The 22,425-nt window shown below is 43.6% G+C and overlaps 1 protein-coding gene across 8 annotated transcripts in view; it reads right to left on the bottom strand.

Moving 5' to 3' along the window:
* Positions 1–4,763: 4,763 nt before the first annotated feature.
* KANK1 (KN motif and ankyrin repeat domains 1) overlaps positions 4,764–22,425 on the bottom strand; it is a 356,154-nt gene continuing 338,492 nt past the window's right edge. For 7 of the 8 annotated variants that reach the window (XM_077249101.1, XM_077249102.1, XM_077249104.1 and 4 more), the window contains 5 exons: positions 9,560–9,779; positions 8,879–9,021; positions 6,868–7,068; positions 5,906–6,004; positions 4,764–5,692 (listed from right to left, as the gene is read on the bottom strand). In XM_077249101.1, coding sequence (XP_077105216.1) covers positions 5,627–5,692; positions 5,906–6,004; positions 6,868–7,068; positions 8,879–9,021; positions 9,560–9,779 — 729 coding nt within the window. In that variant the 3' untranslated portion in view covers positions 4,764–5,626. The remainder of the gene's footprint in view (positions 5,693–5,905; positions 6,005–6,867; positions 7,069–8,878; positions 9,022–9,559; positions 9,780–22,425) is intronic. The other variant, XM_077249105.1, reaches the window with a different exon arrangement.

Genomic DNA, 22,425 nt, shown 5'->3' with positions numbered 1-22,425 from the left:
CGGATCGTTTTTTGTGTGCAAAATTAGCAAACCGTAAAAACTTACATAAATCTGGTGTTGCTGTAATTGTAATGAACTAAAGAATAAAACTATGTTATCACTAATGCTTCATGGTTAACAGTGAACACAAAAAAATAAATCTTGAATTGCTGTTGTTTATTCTGGGTCCTCAGGATCACGGAGATCCTAGAACAGGAGCACAGTGAACTGAGTTTATGCAAAATGTGATTCCAATGAAACCAACAGAAAACTTCACTATTATGAAGGAAATGAAGTCACATTGGACTCAGTCTGGCCTCGATTCTGGTGGTGTCTTTTTAGAGAACAAACAAATGGTCAACCACAGTTTTGTGCATGCCTAAAAAGATGGGATAGTGACTCCATTTGACTCATTACAGTAAATGGTTCCATGGGGGGGTTCAGTTTGAACCCCTATTTTACGGTTTAGATGGAAACCCCAATCTAAGGGCTCAGAGAAGAGCATAGGATAAGTGTGAAAGTGAACAAAAAAGGGTATGTACCCCAAAATTATACACTTAAAACTTCAATTAAAAAAAATCCACTCCAGTTTGTCATCGGGTGTTTTCATATCATAGATGATCATAGATAGGTAGATAAACAACACTGGCAAGCAACATGGGAGGCCCACTTCCACCCTTGCAAGGAAAATCTGTACTCCCAATTGCCCCCCTACCTTCTTTTCTGAGCCCCCAATTTATCTCAAACCACAGTTCGCATCCACATGTAAGTCTACAGTGCAGTGGGAAGAACCCCTTAATTTAGGGAGAATGTGTACACAAAAGCTGGACGGCTTGTACTGGACACTAAAATGGTATATTTGCATTTTCACTCTGCAACATCCACTCCGATCTGTTTTTGGGAAAATATCACTGGGGCTAAAATAGTCACTGCACCCTTAAATAAATTCACCATTGAGTACGATTTCCAAAATGGGTTCACTTTGGAGGTTTTTCTGCTGGACTGGCACCTGTGGCGCTCTGCAAAGGCATGTGCAAGCTATTCCAGCAAAAAGATTACACAGAGTTCTAGCAGCAGAGACATCTCTACAACAACTGTTAAGAGGAGACTTTGTGCAGCAGGCCTTCATGGTAAAATAGCTGCTAGGAAACCACTGCTAAGGACAGGCAACAAGCAGAAGAGACTTGTTTGGGCTAAAGAACACAAGGAATGGACATTAGACCAGTGGAAATCTGTGCTTTGGTCTGATGAGTCCAAATTTGAGATCTTTGGTTCCAACCACCGTGTCTTTGTGCGAAGCAGAAAAGGTGAACGGATGGACTCTACATGCCTGGTTCCCACCGTGAAGCAAGGAGGAGGTGGTGTGATGGTGTTTTGCTGGTGACACTGTTGGGGATTTATTCAAAATTTAAGGCATACTGAACCAGCATGGCTACCACAGCATCTTGCAGCGGCATTCTATTCCACACGGTTTGCGTTTAGTTGGACCATCATTTATTTTTCAACAAGACAATGACCCCAAACACACCTCCAGGCTGTGTAAGGGCTACCATGAAGGAGAGTGATGGGGTACTACGCCAGATATATGGCCTCCCCAGTCACCAGACCTGAACCCAATCGAGATGGTTTGGGGTGAGCTGGACCGCACAGTGAAGGCAAAAGGGCCAACAGCGGCTAAGCATCTCTGGGAACTTCTTCAAGATTGTTGGAAGACCATTTCCGGTGACTACCTCTTGAAACTCATTAAGAGAATGCCAAGAGTGTGCAAAGCAGTCATCAAAGCAAAAGGTGGCTACTTTGAAGAACCTAGAATATAAGACATATTTTCAGTTGTTTCACACTTTTTTGTTAAGTATATAATTCCACATGTGTTAATTCATAGTTTTGATGCCTTCAGTGTGAATGTACAATTTTCATAGTCATGAAAATACAGAAAAATCTTTAAATGAGAAGGTGTGTCCAAACTTTTGGTCTGTACTGTATGCTCAAGTGGGAAAGCTATTTGGTAGAACTCCATAAGTGATGCATATTTTACAAAATCCCGATGATAATTCTTTGATTAGATATCTATATATGCTCAAGTGGGAAAGCTATTTGGATAGAACTCCATAAGTGATGTTTACTGGAGTCTTGTTTGCTCAAGAGCAGCTACTACGGCATCCTAGATCACTTACAACGAGAACCAATAGAAGATCCTCCATTTCTAGAACCACTCTGGAGTTTCTACACAACCTAGACCCATCTATTTCTCCCATGTGTTGGAGATGTGCCTCATTGAGAGGATCTATCTTCCACCTATTCAGGCATTGGTTCCTGATAACTCCCTTCTGGAATAATGTACAAACAAATTAGATAGGTTTTTGATTTGACCCTACCAATAAAACCTCAGATCTTCTTAATGTCTTACCACAGAATATTTCCAGGATAAGGCCGGGGTCACACGAGCGTATGGCATCCGATGTGAAAGCATCGGATGTGATATGTTAATGACCCTCGGCTCCTGCTCTGCAGCGAGTGGGAGCAGAGTGTCCTGTGTCTGTGCTCTGAACCTCTCGCACAGAGCGAATCGGGGCATAGCTGCAGAGGAGGTGGAGAAATTAATTTCTCCATCTCCTCCTTTGCCAGGGTCAGTGTATATCGCACATAACTCAGATGATCTCCGAGTGATGTGCATAGTCTCAATCACACCCATAGGCTTATATGGGTAAGAGTGAGCCGAGACTCGGCCGTGTGTCGGTGACAATCGTAGCATGCTGCGATTTCACTTGCACATATAATACCGCTGAGTAAAAAGACGGTAATGTAAGCTTCCCCATAGATGAATACTAGGTCATCGCTAGTGTGACCCTGCCCTAACTATTAGACTCCTCTTACACATATTGACGGCTGCAAGATGTTTATTAGCCTCTCACTGGAGACAAACTTCTCCTTCGTCCTTACCTGACCTATACACTGGGATCAAAGATATTCGAAATTTTGAATGTTGCACGGCTTTAAACGATGAAGCCGTTGAGAGATGCAAAATCATCTGGTCTCCTTGGGATACTTTTGGATCGGGTCGTTATGGACACGGAGATATTAAATATGTGTACTTTTATTGTTTTTTATTTACATAAAGAAATGTATTTTTTGGAAAAATATATATTTTTCTTCTTTATTTAGGAATTTTTAAAAAAATATTTAAAAAAAAAATATTTTTACACATGTTAATATTTTTTTTTTTACATTGTTCCAGGATGGGACATCACTGTATAAAGTCAAATCGCTGATCTGACACATTGCAGAGCACTGTGTCAGATCAGCGATCTGACAGGCAGTTATAAGGAGGCTTGCTTTCACCTGCTCTCAGCAGGCACTGAGAGGCCACCTACCTGCAGGATCTGGAAGGACCCCACGGCCATCTTGGATCCGGGGGTCCTGCAGGGAGGAGACCCTCGGAACAACGTGATCACATCGCGTTGTTCTGAGGGTCTCAGGGAAGCACGCAGGGAGCCCCCTCCCTGCATGATGCTTCCCTATGCCACCCGAACGCTGCGATCTTGTTTGATTGCAGTATTTCGGGGGTTAAAGTTCCGGGAGCAGTCCGTGACTGCTCCTGGCACATAGTGCTGGGTGTCAGCTGTGATAATCAGCTGGCAGCCGGCCTCGATCGGCCACACTCCCCCTGTGAGCACATCTGACGTACTATCCCGTCGATGGTCATACGGGCCCAGGTCACCTCGACGGGATAGTACGTCGGATGTCAGAAAGGGTTTAATACCGTGTATTGCCCTGTCTAACATCAATGACAGCTTGAAGTCTTTTGTGGTAGTTGTGGATGAGGTTCTTTATTTTCTCAGATGGTAAAACTGTCCACTCTTTTTGGCAAATAGCCTCCAGTTCCTGTAAATTCCTGGGCTGTCTAGCATGAATTGCGCGCTTGAGATCTCCCCAGAGTGGCTCAAGGATATTGAGGTCAGGAGACTGAGATGGCCCTCCAGAACCTTCACTTTGTTCTGCTGTTACATGTACACATGGGATACACTTCACCCCCCATTATTGATAATTTTTTGTTTTATACATATGTAGATATACAAATTGTCTCTTCAGAGAGGAAGAGGGCTTGAACTCTAGCACTACCTATTGGTAGCAGCGATCCTAAAAGTCAGTATCAACCCTTCAAAGAGCCTTACAATAGGACTTCGGATAAAAACAAAACCAGAATTGTCAATATAATTTCTCAAAGGAGCATGCATGGCTTTTAAGTCTCCACTCTGACATGCAATGCTTGACATGCCACTCTCCACAAGGAGAAACATTACCCTATATATACGTAGAGAAACAGATTATTTTCCTTGCGTCGCAATATTTATATAGGTATTCCGTCCATATTAAATATAGGCATACTGATAGAATATGCCATTACTTTTTGACCACTGGGATTCTTACTGATCTTGAGAATGAACAGGGAGTAATATGGTTATAATGTTACAGCCTCTCCCCAGCGGTGCCCTGGCCACCTACTGTGCAAGGAACTACATAGATGGGGCCGTGCTGTGGCTTCCTGCCCATCTAGGTTGGTTGAGAATGTAGCTATGCAGAGAAAATCTAGAAGAGGACATCACTAAATCTGCACTCTGTCCCGTCCATCCTCTGGATCATTGGGTGTCCTCCGATAATGTCTGTAAAGCGCTGTGGAATTAATGGCGTTCTATGAGGGAGCACAATAAATAAAATATTCTACCACTTTAGAAGATGTAAAATGCTTGTTAAAGCCCCGGGTGTGAAATTAATAAAGTAGTGTATTGAATAAAAACCACATGATGAAAGTTTATTGTGAAAATATGGCAAGAGTCTAAGGCACTTCAAACACTTAAAAACATCCAAGTCTAAAAGAGGAAAGGCAGCCTAATATATAAATATGCAGGGATGAGAACAGCTTATCTCCTTATCACTAGACATACAGACTGTGCGACCAAGATCTGTGATTTTTATACCATTTAGAGATATTAATGCATAGTACGAGACACTTAAAAATACATACATAAATATATATTGAGTACATGTCCTCAGGTCATGTACCATATTCTTCTTTTACAGATTATAAAATATACAGCCAATACTGAATTTCTTAACATTTGTAGATAACATAGCCTTTAATATAAAAGTTACATAATACATGAAGTCAGGTGGACGACTTTACTTAGTCCGTTCAGATCTACTGAGGGCTTTTAGACTTGACAGCTTATAGCCAGCGAGCCAGCTCAGGGGCCGCATGTGGGGACATTCCAGCACACTGTTCACAATGGGGTGCAGAAAGTAGGGTGAGGACAATGTACCCAGAACAATGCAGAAGGCACTATGGCACTCTGTAACAGGGGAACCACATGCTTATTGCTAGACGTAGCCTGTAGTGTGTCATAGCCTTGCTGACTGGATCCAGAATCCCCACCTATATAGAGTAGTCTCAGTGACTCGAAGCTTACACTCCACTGCTCCAGCTTTGATCCAGGTAGCAAACTCCAGGGCCTTCAAGTAGCCCATATGCTGCAACTGTTCCTTTAGTCTGCTGGTATAATCAGGCACAAAGTACATTCAGAATCGGTCATTAGACACAGTATTGGTTAGCAGCAGCTCCGAGGTGGCAAAAAGGATTACAGTCTCCACATTAACAGTCAAATGGACTTCTCTGTGTTGGACTCGGTGGGAGCTTCTTGCCCAGCCTGGGTGTCCCCTACAGAGGTAAGTTAAGAAAAAGGAATCAAGGTTTTTATTTTATAGAAATTATCTGCTTTACTGTTCTCATCTTTTTTCAGTGCTCACAAGAGGAAAAACAACCCAACAGAAAATATTATTCATATACTGTATAACATGACATATCACCAAAGAGACCAAACAAATGAAATTATCTATATCTGATACATATGCATTGTACGATTCTACTTACTTGTGATGGAGCTTTTGAAAAATTAACGTGGGCGTACAGAAGGACTCCAATATCCTTATGACCAGCATCTAAGGCAATGGACAAGGCCGTGCTGCCATCCTAGGAACAAATCAGTGCAAAGATCTTTATACTTTAGGATTTGGTTAAAAGAAGCATATGGTTTGTAATCTGTATAACACAAGCTGTTACCATACAGGACTGTGCCCATCTACTGACATTGCATGTGTTGGACGGCCTGGCCTGTAGGATCACACTTGCAGTATTTTCTCAGCTGTCCTCTATATAGATGCATTTATCAGCTAGTATAAAATCAGCACGGTGGCTCAGTGGGTAACACTGGGGTCCTGGGTTCAAATCCCACCAAGGACATCATCTGCAAGTACTTTGTATGTTCTCCCTATGTTTGTGTGTTCTCTCTGGGTACTCAGATTTCCTCCCACAATCCAAAGACATACTGATAGGGAATTTAAGGTTGTGAACCCCAATGGGGACAGCGATGATATCTATAAAGCGCTGCGGAATATGACAGCTATACAAGCAAAGAATAATAATAAGTACAACCCTAAAACTGAACAGCTCCCCAGTCATCCAGAGTGAATTACAATTTGTCTTCATGACATCCAAATCAATTCATCATCCACAGACACTATAAGCAATGTGTGCACACATTATACCCATGTATGATCCTGTGTTCAGGACTACCTTCTACGAGCACAGAGCGGTTTCCATTCCTGGATGAGAGCGGACATTTCACACACAATAGATGCTCAACAATGGTAATGGGTGCCATGTAATAGGACTGCTTTTTTGCAATAGAACTTCTGATAGTGATCAGCAATTACGCAGCAGCGCTAGTTCCTCAGTGTCCCACGATCTACAGCTACTTTCAGTTAGATTTTTTCATCCATTATTCCTCATCATAATAAAGGAGGAAACTAGAAACTTTAGATGAACTAACTTACATTGTCCTCCAGCGCAGCGTTGCAGCCTGCCTGGGCCAGTAGCAGCTTGACTATCTCCACATGTCCATGCTCGCTTGCACACATTAGAGCTGTGGAGCCTTCGTCATCCTGGATGTTCACATCTGCCCTACAGACCAAGAGGGCTCTGACCATGTCTATCCTGCCATGACTGACTGCCAGCATTAGTGCTGTCTGGCCGGCCTAAAACAAAATACATGGATATCAGTGTTTGCATAAACATGGGACCCAAAATCTTACGTCAAGGTATCAATGACTACACTAGAGCAGGGGTGGGTAATTCTTTTTATCTGAGGGGCCATATGAGAGACCGTGACTATGGTAAAGAGCTGGACCAAAACGCTAAAATTAATTAAGTACAATAATATTAATGTATTATTTTATCATAACACCGTGTCTGCGAATTGAGATACTGATTTGCCTTTTTTTCCTAAGTCATATTGCACGATTCGTTAAAGGGTTGATTGTGACTTGTAGGATCGCTACTTCCAACAGGTGGCACTATAGAGTTAAGTCCTCTTTTTCTCAGAAGAGGAAATTTGCATATTTATTTTATCATATTCATTTTATTATTATGGATGAGATCAAAACCATATAATTTTCTGCGTATTGTAAAGTTTATAAAAAGAAGTAAATCATACTAATCCTTTCTTCAGCTCTTGTACCATGATCAACAGCTCCCTCCAAAACAGTATGATTTCCCTAAAACCCCCACCATGGTATGATTGTTGTACAGCTCTCCACACATAGTATGATACCCCACAGTCCCCCCACACAGTATGATCCCCCCCAAATACCACAACAGTATGATCGACTTTAAATTTATAAAGTATTAAAAAACACACCGACCCAGTATAACAAACAAACAGTTAAAAAACCATGACAATGTGAGCATGGACCAAGATGATAACACAGTATCTACGAAGGCCGTACAATAGTCCTCAATGACTCCTGCATAGCAGTGGAGGTGGGCACATAACAGCACAATTTTTTGGCGCCCTCAGTCAACGAAGACTATCCCTGTCTTCCCTAGATATCCTTTATAATAAGCAGGTGGGAAAACCTATAGATAAAAGAAATGAAATATTCCCAAATAAATAATACCTTATGCAGATAAACGTTCAATCCCCTGTGGATACTCTGTGGGTTATGTAGAAACAGTACGGATAGTCAGCATAGAAATGAAGTATTCATCCGTCCCCGTGACAACGCCTAAAGGCAAAAATGAGTGATCTTTCCCTTGCCAATATTACCTTTTGCTGGCCTTTAGCATGATAGAGGTCAGGAATGGTAAACAAGTCCATCATAGACAATGGTCAAACACAGATACAGTATGGCGCAAACTCATATAACCAATAGGAGACCTATAGAGAAGGCTGCGCCTCAATGCGTTTTCCCGTTCCTCCTGATGAACCATGTAGAGGACTATTGTAGGGCCTCTGTAGATACTCTTATGTTGGTTCATGGTCATATTTTTTTCCATTTGCTTGTTACACTGGGTAGGTGTGTTTTTAATTCTTTTAAATTAAAATTGTTTTATAAGGGATTACATGTTCACACATAACCATTATTCCAGAGTCTGTATATGACCTTTTTCGCACACAACAGTATGATCCCCCCGTATCCAGCCACAGCTCCCAGAAAAGTATGATTCCACAACAAAGAATGATGACCCCCACAGCTTCCTATATACAGAGTGGAGTCCCCTCCCCAGCACCTTATGATGGCCCGCACAGTCCCTTATACACAGTATGATCGCACAGCCCCCAAACACAGAATGATGACCCACACAGTATGATCCCATCACACCCAGTCAAATAGGCTAAATGGTGGAAAAGAGAGCAGACTACTCCTTCCTTCAACAGTATCTACATCCTGAGAAAGCAGAAACTGGTCCAATCTGAACGCTGGTCTGTGGGGGCTAAAAGGAACAGTGAAAGGGCAGGATGTTTCTATTCACATGGAGTATTTGCTTGCACTCTACGGCACATACCTGACTGGCTTTGGCATTGACATCTCCACAACTGAACAGTTCCTCCACCACTTGCATGTCTTTGGTGGCCTCCACAGCTGCCAGGGCAGCGAGCATGATAGGAGTGTATCCGGCCTTGTTCTGATGGTTTACGTTACACACATCTGTTAAGAAAGAAGCCATTCTAGTACACATGAAGTCATAAGAAACAGAGAACATTAGCTCATTTAGTTATTCCAGCTTGCTGCTATTCTTCTAATTGGAACAGTACTTGTCTTATAAACTGGACAATGCTGCTCTCATATATACAAAAGAAATACAGACTGTGAGCATCGCAGTCGAAAAATAATGTTTTTCTAAATCCCATCACACAGAAATCTTCTGTAATCATCTTGCTGTCCTCACAAGCACATGGTAAATCAGTGTTAAGACTGCATTGTGTGGACTTTAACATTGCACGGTGTTATCTGCATAGCCAGACTAGCCCTCCAAACTGCTTTCCAGCTTCAGGACATTATTTTCCTGTAAGTGCTGCTCTGAAATCCATGTAAGGAGAAGCATACTTGCTGGTCATCACTATGGCATTTTATTGGCATTTCCTTAATAAGCCAAATAACATGCTGTAGCCAAGCACTTCTCGTCACACACAGCACTGTGGCCAGGCTTTAGTTCCTGTATATCGGGAATGATAAATCGCCTTACCTGCATCCAGCAATAGTTTGACAATCTCAAAATTGGAATGGGACACGCTGTAGTGAAGTGCGGTGTTCCCATTGCCATCTGCCATGTTGATGATGTAGCGAAGGACAGCGTGAGAAAGCTCTTTAAACGCTGCAATGTAATCCTCTACCATGGCTGGAACGGCAGATTTCTGACTTGACACGCGGAACCATTCATTTTGTATAGTATTCAAGCACTGCTTCTGCCAACAAAGTACACAATTCAGTCATTTACAATCATTTTTTCAGAAAGCAACTTTATTGCAGCAAAATGATGTTATTAACAGTTCTCATCATATAATTAGGGCAGAGCAGGTCGAGTATAGGGTGCAATGTTTTTATGTTCTCACCAATGGCACACCTTACAATTAATAATGGAGAGACTTCCTTCACGTAATACAGTCATGTAATAAGCACTCTTAATAAATAATATTGTGCACTGGGTCTCATACAATGGTATAGATCAAACCTGCTGTACTAGTAATTACTATGTAAAGAGCCCAAAGCCTGGGTGTTCAGCCACCTAGGTGGCTCATTATACCCGGCTAACAGGAGGTAACAGGAGGTAGCAGGGACATGGGGAAGGCTGTACCGTTTTAAACTTTTATAACACTTATGCATCTTTTGACATGTCTACAATAATACGGAGCAGAAGGCTATTTAATGCATAGCCACTAGCTACAGTTGTGTGAAAGTGTTTGCCCCCCCCCCCGATTTCCTATTCTTTTGCTTGTCACACAAATGTTTCAGATCACCAAACAAATTTAAAGATTAGACAAAGATAACACAAGTAAACACAAAAAGCAATTTATAAATGAAGGTCTTTATTATTAACCCCTTCACCCCCAAGGGTGGTTTGCACGTTATGGACCGGGCCAATTTTTACAATTCTGACCACTGTCCCTTTATGAGGTTATAACTCTGGAACGCTTCAACGGATCCCGGTGATTCTGACACTGTTTTCTCGTGACATATTGTACTTCATGATAGTGGTAAAATTTCTTTGATATTACCTGCGTTTATTTGTGAAAAAAAACGGAAATTTGGCGAAAATTTTGAAAATTTTGCAATTTTCCAACTTTGAATTTTTATACAATTAAATCACAGTGATATGTCACACAAAATACTTAATAAGTAACAATTCCCACATGTCTACTTTACATCAGCACAATTTTGGAACCAAATTTTTTTTTTGTGTTAGGGAGTTATAAGGGTTAAAAGTTGACCAGCAATTTCTCATTTTCACAGCACCATTTTCTTTTAGGGACCACATCTCATTTGAAGTCATTTTGAGGGGTCTATATGATAGAAAATACCCAAGTGTGACACCATTCTAAAAACTGCACCCCTCAAGGTGCTCAAAACCACATTCAAGAAGTTTATTAACCCTTAAGGTGTTTCACAGGAATTTTTGGAATGTTTAAATAAAAATGAGCATTTAACTTTTTTTTTCACACAAAATTTACTTCAGCTCCAATTTGTTTTATTTTACCAAGGGTAACAGGAGAAAATGGACCCCAAAAGATGTTGTACAATTTGTCCTGAGTACGCCGATACCCCATATGTGGGGGTAAACCACTGTTTGGGCGCATGACAGAGCTCGGAAGGGAAGGAGCGCCATTTGACTTTTCAATGCAAAATTGACTGGAATTGAGATGGGACGCCATGTTGCGTTTGGAGAGCCCCTGATATGCCTAAACATTGAAACCCCCCACAAGTGACACCATTTTGGAAAGTAGACCCCCTAAGGAGCTTATCTAGAGGTGTGGTGAGCACTTTGACTCACCAAGTGCTTCACAGAAGTTTATAATGCAGAACCGTAAAAATAAAAAATCATATTTTTTTCACAAAAATGATCTTTTCGCCCCCAATTTTTTATTTTCCCAAGGGTAAGAGAAGAAATTGGACCCCAAAAGTTGTTGTACAATTTGTCCTGAGTACGCTGATACCCCATATGTGGGGGTAAACCACTGTTTGGGCGCATGGGAGAGCTCGGAAGGGAAGGAGCGCCGTTTGACTTTTCAATGCAAAATTGACAGGAATTGAGGTGGGACGCCATGTTGCGTTTGGAGAGCCACTGATGTGCCTAAACATTGAAACCCCCCCACAAGTGACACCATTTTGGAAAGTAGACCCCCTAAGGAACTTATCTAGAGGTGTAGTGAGCACTTTGACCCACCAACTGCTTCACAGAAGTTTATAATGCAGAGCCGTAAAAATAAAACAAACATTTTTTTCCCACAAAAATTATTTTTTAGCCCCCAGTTTTGTATTTTCCCAAGGGTAACAGGAGAAATTGGACCCCAAAAGTTGTTGTCCAATTTGTCTTGAGTACACTGATACCCCATATGTGGAGGGGAACCACCGTTTGGGCGCATGGGAGGGCTCAGAAGGGAAGGAGCACCATTTGGAATGCAGACTTCGATGGAATGGTCTGCAGGCGTCACATTGCGTTTGCAGAGGCCCTAATGTACCTAAACAGTAGAAACCCCCCACAAGTGACACCATTTTGGAAAGTAGACCCCCTAAGGAACTCATCTAGATGTGTTGTGAGAGCTTTGAACCCCCAATTGTTTCACTACAGTTTATAACGCAGAGCCATGCAAATAAAAAATATTTTTTTTCCACAAAAATTATTTTTTAGCCCCCAGTTTTGTATTTTCCCAAGGGTAACAGGAAAAATTGGACCCCAAAAGTTGTTCTCCAATGTGTTCCGAGTACGCTGATACCCCATATGTTGGGGTAAACCCCTGTTTGGGCGCACGGGAGAGCTGTTTTACTTTTTCAACGCAGAATTGGCTGAAATTGAGATCGGACGCCATGTCGCGTTTGGAGAGCCCCTGATGTGCCTAAACAGTGGAAACCCCCCAATTATAACTGAAACCCTAATCCAAACACACCCCTAACCCTAATCCCAACGGTAACCCTAACCACACCTCTAACCCAGACACACCCCTAACCCTAATCCCAACCCTATTCCCAACCGTAGATGTAATCCAAACCCGAACCCTAACTTTAGCCACAACCCTAGCCCTAACTTTAGCCCAAACCCTAACTGTAGCCTTAACCCTAACCCTAGCCCCAACCCAACCCTAGCCCCAACCCTACCCCTAGCCCCAACCCTAGCCCTAACCCTAGCCCCAACCCTAACCCTAATGGTAAAATGGAAATAAATACATTTTTAATTTTTTTTTATTTTTCCCTAACTAAGGGGGTGATGAAGGGGGGTTTGATTTACTTTTATAGCGGGTTTTTTAGCGGATTTTTATGATTGGCAGCTGTCACACACTGAAAGAAGCTTTTTATTGCAAAAAATATTTTTTGCGTTACCACATTTTGAGAGCTATAATTTTTCCATATTTGAGTCCACAGAGTCATGTGAGGACTTGTTTTTTGCGGAAAGAGTTGACGTTTTTATTGGTAACATGCTCGGGCACGGGAGATTTTTTGATCGCTTTTTATTCCGATTTTTGTGAGGCAGAATGACCAAAAACCAGCTATTCATGAATTTCTTTTGAGGGAGGCATTTATACCGTTCCACGTTTGGTAAAATTGATAAAGCAGTTTTATTCTTCGGGTCAGTACGATTACAGCGATACCTCATTTCTATCATTTTTTTTATGTTTTGGCGCTTTTATACGATAAAAACTATTTTATAGAAAAAATAATTATTTTGGCATCGCTTTATTCTGAGGACTATAACTTTTTTATTTTTTCGCTGATGATGCTATATGGCGGCTCGTTTTTTGCGGGACAAGATGACGTTTGCAGCGGTACCATGGTTATTTATATCTGTCTTTTTGATCGCGTGTTATTCTACTTTTTGTTTGGCGGTATGAGAATAAAGCGTTGTTTTTTGCCTCTTTTTTATGGTGTTCACTGAAGAGGTTAACTAGTGATATAGTTTTATAGGTGGGGTTGTTACGGACGCGTCGATACTAAATATGTGTACTTTTATTGTTTGATTTTTTAATTTAGATAAAGGAATGTATTTATGGGAATAATATATATATTTTTTTTCTTTATTTAGGATTTTTTTTTTCTTTTTTTTTTACACATGTGGGATTTTTTTTTTTTTACTTTTTTACTTTGTCCCGGGGGGGACATTACAGATCGGTGATCTGACAGTGTGCACAGCACTCTGTCAGATCATCGATCTCACTTACAGCCGTGCAGGCTTACAAGCACCTCCACGGCACCCGGAAGTAATCCCTGCAGGACCCGGATGCAGCCCCGCGGCCATTTTGGATCCGGGGCCTGCAGGGATAGGAGGTAGGAGACCCTCGCAGCAACGCGATCACATCGCGTTGCTCCGGGGGTCTCAGGGAAGCCCGCAGGGAGCCCCCTACCTGCGCGATGCTTCCCTGTACCGCCGGCACACCGCGATCATGTTTGATCGCGGTGTGCTGGGGGTTAATGTGCCAGGGGCGGTCCGTGAGCGTGGCCGATCGTGCTGGACGTACTATTCCGTCCTTGGGAATTAGGGCCCACCCCACATGGACGTAATAGTACGTCCAATGGCAGAAAGGGGTTAAAGGAAAGAGAAATCCAAACCTATAGTGCCCTGTGTGAAAAAGTGATTGCCCCCTAAACTCATCATTGCGGAATTGTTCTAATTCAGCCACACTGGTGGGTTTCCGAGCATGAACCGCCTTTTCAAGGTCATTCCACAGCATCTCAATAGGATTAAGGACAGGATTTGACTAGACTACTCCAATGTCTTAATTTTGTTTTTCTTAAGCCATTCAGAGGAAGACTTTCTGGTGTGTTTAGATCATTGTCCTGCTGCGTAACCCAAGTGCGCTTCAGCCTGAGGTCACGAACAGATGGCCGGACATACAAATTCAGGATTTTTTTTGTTTGATAGCAGAAGTCATGATTCCATTTACCACAGCATGTCTTCCAGGTCCTGAAGCAGCAAAACAGTCCTAGACCATCACACTACCACCACCATATTTTACTGTTGGTATGATGTTCCTTTTTTGAAATTGTTACCGTATATACTCTAGTATAAGCCGAGATTTTCAGCCCACTTTTTTTGGCTGAAAGTGACCCTCTCGGCTTATACTCGAGTCGGGGTCGGTGGGTGAGGGGGAGCGGCGCGGTGACATACTCACCTGCTCCTGGTGCGGTCTCTGCATGTCCCATGGTCTCCGGGCAGCTCTTCCTGTGTTCAGCGGTCACGTGGTACCGCTCATAAAAGTAATGAATATGCACGCATATTCATTACTGTAATGAGCGGTGTCATGATTCTCAATGGCGAGAGAACATAGCCCAGCATATATGAGAACTAGCTCTTGGAAGATGGAAACTATACTGACCATGAACTAAACCTGCCGCACAACTAGAAGTGGCCGGGTAGCATGCCTACGTTTTTTATCCCTAGATGCCCAGCGCCAGCCGGAGAACTACCTAATCCTAGCAGAGGAAAAGACAGTGCTGGCTCACCTCTAGAGAAATTTTCCCAAAAGGCAGACAGAGGCCCCCACATATATTGGCGGTGATTTTAGATGAAATGACAAACGTAGTATGAAAATAGGTTTAGCAAAATCGAGGTCCGCTTACTAGATAGCATGAAGACAGAAAGGGCACTTTCATGGTCAGCAGAAAACCCTATCAAAACACCATCCAGAAATTACTTTAAGACTCTAGCATTAACTCATAACACCAGAGTGGCAATTTCCGCTCACAAGAGCTTTCCAGACACAGTAACGAAACAGCAGCTGTGAACAGGAACAAAATGCAAAAACACACAAGGACAAAAGTCCAACTTAGCTAGGAGTTGTCTAGTAGCAGGAACATGCACAGAAGGCTTCTGATTACATTGTTGACCGGCATGAAACTGACAGAGGAGCAAGGTTATATAGCGACTCCCACATCCTGATAGGAGCAGGTGAACAGAGGGGATGATGCACATAAGTACAATTCCACAAGTGGCCACCGGGGGAGCCCAGAATCCAATTTCACAACAGTACCCCCCCCTCAAGGAGGGGGCACCGAACCCTCACCAGAACCACCAGGGCGATCAGGATGAGCCCTATGAAAGGCACGGACAAGATCGGAGGCATGAACATCAGAGGCAGTGACCCAAGAATTATCCTCCTGACCGTATCCCTTCCATTTGACCAGATACTGGAGTTTCCGTCTGGAAACACGAGAGTCTAAGATCTTTTCCACAACGTACTCCAACTCACCCTCAACCAACACCGGAGCAGGAGGCTCAACGGAAGGCACAGCCGGTATCTCATACCTGCGCAACAATGACCGATGAAAAACATTATGAATCGAAAAGGATGCAGGGAGGTCCAAACGGAAGGACACAGGGTTAAGAATCTCCAATATCTTGTACGGGCCGATGAACCGAGGCTTAAACTTAGGAGAAGAAACCCTCATAGGGACAAAACGAGAAGACAACCACACCAAGTCCCCAACACAAAGCCGAGGACCAACACGACGACGGCGGTTGGCAAAAAGCTGAGTCTTCTCCTGGGACAACTTCAAATTGTCCACTACCTGCCCCCAAATCTGATGCAACCTCTCCACCACAGCATCCACTCCAGGACAATCCGAAGATTCCACTTGACCGGAGGAAAATCGAGGATGAAACCCCGAATTACAGAAAAACGGGGACACCAAGGTGGCAGAGCTGGCCCGATTATTGAGGGCGAACTCCGCCAAAGGCAAAAAAGCAACCCAATCATCCTGATCCGCAGACACAAAACACCTCAAATATGTCTCCAAGGTCTGATTAGTCCGCTCGGTCTGGCCATTAGTCTGAGGATGGAAAGCAGACGAAAAAGACAAATCTATGCCCATCCTAGCACAGAATGCCCGCCAAAATCTAGACACGAACTGGGTCCCTCTGTCAGAAACGATATTCTCCGGAATACCATGCAAACGAACAACATTTTGAAAAAACAGAGGAACCAACTCGGAAGAAGAAGGCAACTTAGGCAAGGGAACCAGATGGACCATCTTAGAGAAACGGTCACACACCACCCAGATGACAGACATCTTCTGAGAAACAGGCAGATCCGAAATAAAATCCATCGAGATGTGCGTCCAAGGCCTCTTCGGGATAGGCAAGGGTAACAACAATCCACTAGCCCGAGAACAACAAGGCTTGGCCCGAGCACAAACGTCACAAGACTGCACAAAGCCTCGCACATCTCGTGACAGGGAAGGCCACCAGAAGGACCTTGCCACCAAATCCCTGGTACCAAAGATTCCAGGATGACCTGCCAACGCAGAAGAATGAACCTCAGAGATGACTCTACTGGTCCAATCATCAGGAACAAACAGTCTACCAGGTGGGCAACGATCAGGTCTATCCGCCTGAAACTCCTGCAAGGCCCGCCGCAGGTCTGGAGAAACGGCAGACAATATCACTCCATCTTTAAGGATACCTGTGGGCTCAGAATTACCAGGGGAGTCAGGCTCAAAACTCCTAGAAAGGGCATCCGCCTTAACATTCTTAGAACCCGGTAGGTAAGACACCACAAAATTAAACCGAGAGAAAAACAACGACCAGCGCGCCTGTCTAGGATTCAGGCGCCTGGCAGACTCAAGGTAAATTAAATTTTTGTGGTCAGTCAATACCACCACCTGATGTCTGGCCCCCTCAAGCCAGTGACGCCACTCCTCAAAAGCCCACTTCATGGCCAAAAGCTCCCGATTCCCAATATCATAATTCCGCTCGGCGGGCGAAAATTTACGGGAAAAAGAAGGCACAAGGTCTCATCACGGAGCAGTCGGAACTTCTCTGCGACAACACCGCCCCAGCTCCGATTTCAGAAGCGTCGACCTCAACCTGAAAAGGAAGAGCAACATCAGGCTGACGCAACACTGGGGCGGAAGAAAAGCGGCGCTTGAGCTCCCGAAAGGCCTCCACAGCATCAGGGGACCAATCAGCAACATCAGCACCCTTCTTAGTCAAATCAGTCAATGGTTTTACAACATCAGAAAAACCAGCAATAAATCGACGATAAAAGTTAGCAAAGCCCAAAAATTTCTGAAGACTCTTAAGAGAAGAGGGTTGCGTCCAATCACCAATAGCCTGAACCTTGACAGGATCCATCTCGATGGAAGAGGGGGAAAAAATGTATCCCAAGAAGGAAATCTTTTGAACCCCAAAAACACACTTAGAACCCTTCACACACAAGGAATTAGACCGCAAAACCTGAAAAACCCTCCTGACCTGCTGGACATGAGAGTCCCAGTCATCCGAAAAAATCAGAATATCATCCAGATACACAATCATAAATTTATCCAAATAATCGCGGAAAATGTCATGCATAAAGGACTGGAAGACTGAAGGGGCATTTGAAAGACCAAAAGGCATCACCAAATACTCAAAATGGCCCTCGGGCGTATTAAATGCGGTTTTCCACTCATCCCCCTGCTTGATTCGCACCAAATTATACGCCCCACGGAGATCAATCTTAGAGAACCACTTGGCCCCCTTTATACGAGCAAACAAATCAGTAAGCAGTGGTAACGGATATTGATATTTAACCGTGATTTTATTCAAAAGTCGATAATCAATACACGGCCTCAAAGAGCCGTCTTTCTTAGACACAAAGAAAAAACCGGCTCCTAAGGGAGATGACGAAGGACGAATATGTCCCTTTTCCAAGGACTCCTTTATATATTCTCGCATAGCCGCGTGTTCAGGCACAGACAGATTAAATAAACGACCCTTAGGGTATTTACTACCCGGGATCAAGTCTATGGCACAATCGCACTCCCGGTGCGGAGGTAGTGAACCAACCTTGGGTTCTTCAAAAACGTCACGAAAGTCAGACAAGAATTCAGGAATCTCAGAGGGAATAGATGATGAAATGGAAACCAAAGGTACGTCCCCATGAGTTCCTTTACATCCCCAGCTTAACACAGACATAGCTCTCCAGTCGAGGACTGGGTTATGAGATTGCAGCCATGGCAATCCCAGCACCAAAACATCATGTAGATTATACAGCACCAGAAAGCGAATAACCTCCTGGTGATCCGGATTAACACGCATAGTCACTTGTGTCCAGTATTGTGGTTTATTACTAGCCAATGGGGTGGAGTCAATCCCTTTCAGAGGTATCGGAGCCTCCAATGGCTCCAAATCATACCCACAGCGTTTGGCAAAGGACCAATCCATAAGACTCAAAGCAGCGCCAGAGTCGACATAGGCGTCCGCGGTAATACATGACAAAGAACAAATCAGGGTCACAGATAGAATAAACTTAGACTGTAAAGTGCTAATTGAAACAGACTTGTCAGGCTTCTTAGTACGCTTAAAGCATGCTGATATAACATGAGTTGAATCACCACAATAGAAGCACAACCCATTTTTTCGTCTAAAATTCTGCCGCTCGCTTCTGGACAGAATTCTATCACATTGCATATTTTCTGGCGTTTTCTCAGTAGACACCGCCAAATGGTGCACAGGTTTGCGCTCCCGCAGACGCCTATCGATCTGAATAGCCATCGTCATGGACTCATTCAGACTCGCAGGCACAGGGAACCCCACCATAACATCCTTAATGGCATCAGAGAGACCTTCTCTGAAAATCGCCGCCAGGGCGCACTCATTCCACTGAGTAAGCACAGACCATTTGCGGAATTTTTGGCAGTATATTTCAGCTTCATCTTGCCCCTGAGACAAGGACATCAAGGCCTTTTCCGCCTGAAGCTCTAAATGAGGTTCCTCATAAAGCAACCCCAAGGCCAGAAAAAACGCATCCACATTGAGCAACGCAGGATCCCCTGGTGCCAATGCAAAAGCCCAGTCCTGAGGGTCGCCCCGGAGCAAGGAAATTACAATCCTGACCTGCTGTGCAGGGTCTCCGGCAGAGCGAGACTTCAGGGACAAAAACAATTTGCAATTATTTTTAAAATTTTGAAAGTGAGATCTATTCCCCGAGAAGAATTCAGGCAAAGGAATTCTAGGCTCAGACATAGGTGCATGAACAACAAAATCTTGCAAATTTTGTACCTTTGTGGCGAGATTATTCAAACCTGTAGCTACACTCTGAAGATCCATTTGAAACAGGTGAACACAGAGCCATTCAAGGATTAGAAGGAGAGAAAGAGAGGAAGGCTGCAGCATAGGCAAACTAGCAAGTGATTCAATTAAGAGCACACTCAGAACTAGAGGAAAAAAAAAAAAAAAAAAATTGTAGCAGACTTCTTTTTTCTCTCCTTTCTCAGCCAGTAATTTAACCCTTTTTTGGGCCGGTCAAACAGTCATGATTCTCAATGGCGAAAGAACATAGCCCAGCATATATGAGAACTAGCTCTTGGAAGATGGAAACTATACTGACCATGAACTAAACCTGCCGCACAACTAGAAGTGGCCGGGTAGCATGCCTACGTTTTTTATCCCTAGATGCCCAGCGCCAGCCGGAGAACTACCTAATCCTAGCAGAGGAAAAGACAGTGCTGGCTCACCTCTAGAGAAATTTTCCCAAAAGGCAGACAGAGGCCCCCACATATATTGGCGGTGATTTTAGATGAAATGACAAACGTAGTATGAAAATAGGTTTAGCAAAATCGAGGTCCGCTTACTAGATAGCATGAAGACAGAAAGGGCACTTTCATGGTCAGCAGAAAACCCTATCAAAACACCATCCAGAAATTACTTTAAGACTCTAGCATTAACTCATAACACCAGAGTGGCAATTTCCGCTCACAAGAGCTTTCCAGACACAGTAACGAAACAGCAGCTGTGAACAGGAACAAAATGCAAAAACACACAAGGACAAAAGTCCAACTTAGCTAGGAGTTGTCTAGTAGCAGGAACATGCACAGAAGGCTTCTGATTACATTGTTGACCGGCATGAAACTGACAGAGGAGCAAGGTTATATAGCGACTCCCACATCCTGATAGGAGCAGGTGAACAGAGGGGATGATGCACGTAAGTACAATTCCACAAGTGGCCACCGGGGGAGCCCAGAATCCAATTTCACAACAGAGCGGTACGCGACCGCTGAACACAGGAAGATGCTGCCGGCTCCCGGAGACCATCTGACAGCGAGACGCTGCCAGGGACCGCGCCGGGAGCAGGTGAGTATATCGGGGGAGGTGAGCATTGCGCGATAGTCACCTTCCTCGTTCCACCGCTGCGCGCTGCTCTGTCTTCCGTCCTCTGGCTGTGACTTTTCAGGCCAGAGGGCGCGATGACGCGATTACTGTGCGCGCCGCCCTCGGCCTGAACAGTCAGTGCGGAGGATGGAAGACAGAGCGGCGCGTGGAACGAGGAAGGTGACTATCGCAAGTGCCGGGGGCCTGAGCGAAGAGAGGTGAGTATGTGATTTTTTTTATTTTAATCGCAGCAACAGCAAATGGGGCAAATGTGTGGAGCATCTTATGGGGCCACAATGTATGGAGCATCGTATGGGGCATAATGTGTGGAGCATCTCATGGGGCCATAATGTGTGGAGCATCGTATGGGGCCACAATGTGTGGAGCATCTCATGGGGCCATAATGTGTGGAGCATCTTATGGGGCCATAATGTGTGGAGCATCTTATGGGGCCATAATGTGTGGAGCATCTTATGGGGCATAATGTGTGGAGTATTTCATGGGATATAATGTGTGGAGCATCTTATGGGGCATAATGTGCAGAGCATCTTATTGGGCCATAATATGTGGAGCATCTTATGGGGCCATTATTAACCTTTGTGCAGCTTTATATGGGGCATATTTTAATATGGAGCATTATATGGAGCGTATTTTGTATGGAGCATCTTATGGGGCCCATCATGAACTGGATGGAGCATTATATGGGGCTCCTGATTCAATATGGATATTCAAAAACACTTAAACTACTGATGTCTCAATTAATTTTACTTTTATTGTTATCTATTTTTATTTTTGACATTTACCGGTAGCTGCTGCATTTTCCACCCTAGGCTTATACTCGAGTCATTAAGTTTTCCCAGTTTTTTGTGGCAAAATTAGGGGGGTCGGCTTATACTCGGGTCGGCTTATACTTGAGTATATACGGTACTTTTATGTGGGATGTAATGGGACATTCACCTTCCAAAAAGTTCAACTTTTGTCTCGTCATTCCAGAGTATTCTCCAAAAAGTCTTGGGCATCAACAAAATGCTTTCTGGCAAAACTGAGACAAGTCTTTATGTTCTTATTGCTCAGCAGTGGTTTTCGTCTTAGAACTCTGCAATGCAGGCCACTTTTGCCCAGTCTCCTTCTCATGGTGGAGTCATGAACACTGAACTTAACAGAGGTAAGTGAGGTCTGAAGTTCTTTGGATGTTTTTGTGGGGTCTTTTGTGACATCTTGGATGAGTCGTCACTGCACCCTTGGAGTAATTTTGGTCGTCCGGCCACTCCTGGGAAGGTTCACCACTGTTCCACGTTTTTGCCATTTGTGGATAATGGCTCTCACTGTGGTTCGTTGAAATCCTAAATCTTTAGAAATGGCTTTATAACTTTTTTCCATACTGATAGATCCCAATTACTTTGTCAGTTGTTTCAGAATTTCTTTGGATTTCGGCATGATGTTTAGCTTTCGATAATCCTTTGGTCTACCTCATTTTGTCTGGCAGGTGCTATTTAAGTGATTTCTTGATTGTCAGGCCTGGTTGTGGCTAGGGAATTTGAACTCTGCTTCCCAAAGATGTGATAAAAAACTGTTAATTTGTGGTTTTTTGTTTTTTTTTTGGGGGGGGGGGGGGGGGGGGTCACACAGGGCTCTGTACGTTAGGATGTATTTTTCCCTTAATAAATACGTTAATTTAAAAACTGCATTTTGTGTTTACTTGTGTTATCTTTCACACAACTGTATGTACCATCACTAATTACTCGTGAGATCACAGACCTGTATAGTATAGTTGC

Source organism: Ranitomeya variabilis, chromosome 1 (genome assembly GCF_051348905.1).
Source record: "Ranitomeya variabilis isolate aRanVar5 chromosome 1, aRanVar5.hap1, whole genome shotgun sequence".
NCBI lineage: Eukaryota > Metazoa > Chordata > Amphibia > Anura > Dendrobatidae > Ranitomeya > Ranitomeya variabilis.
The sequence above is the reverse complement of the archived record's forward strand: the minus strand, read 5'-3'. Positions and strand labels throughout refer to the sequence as shown.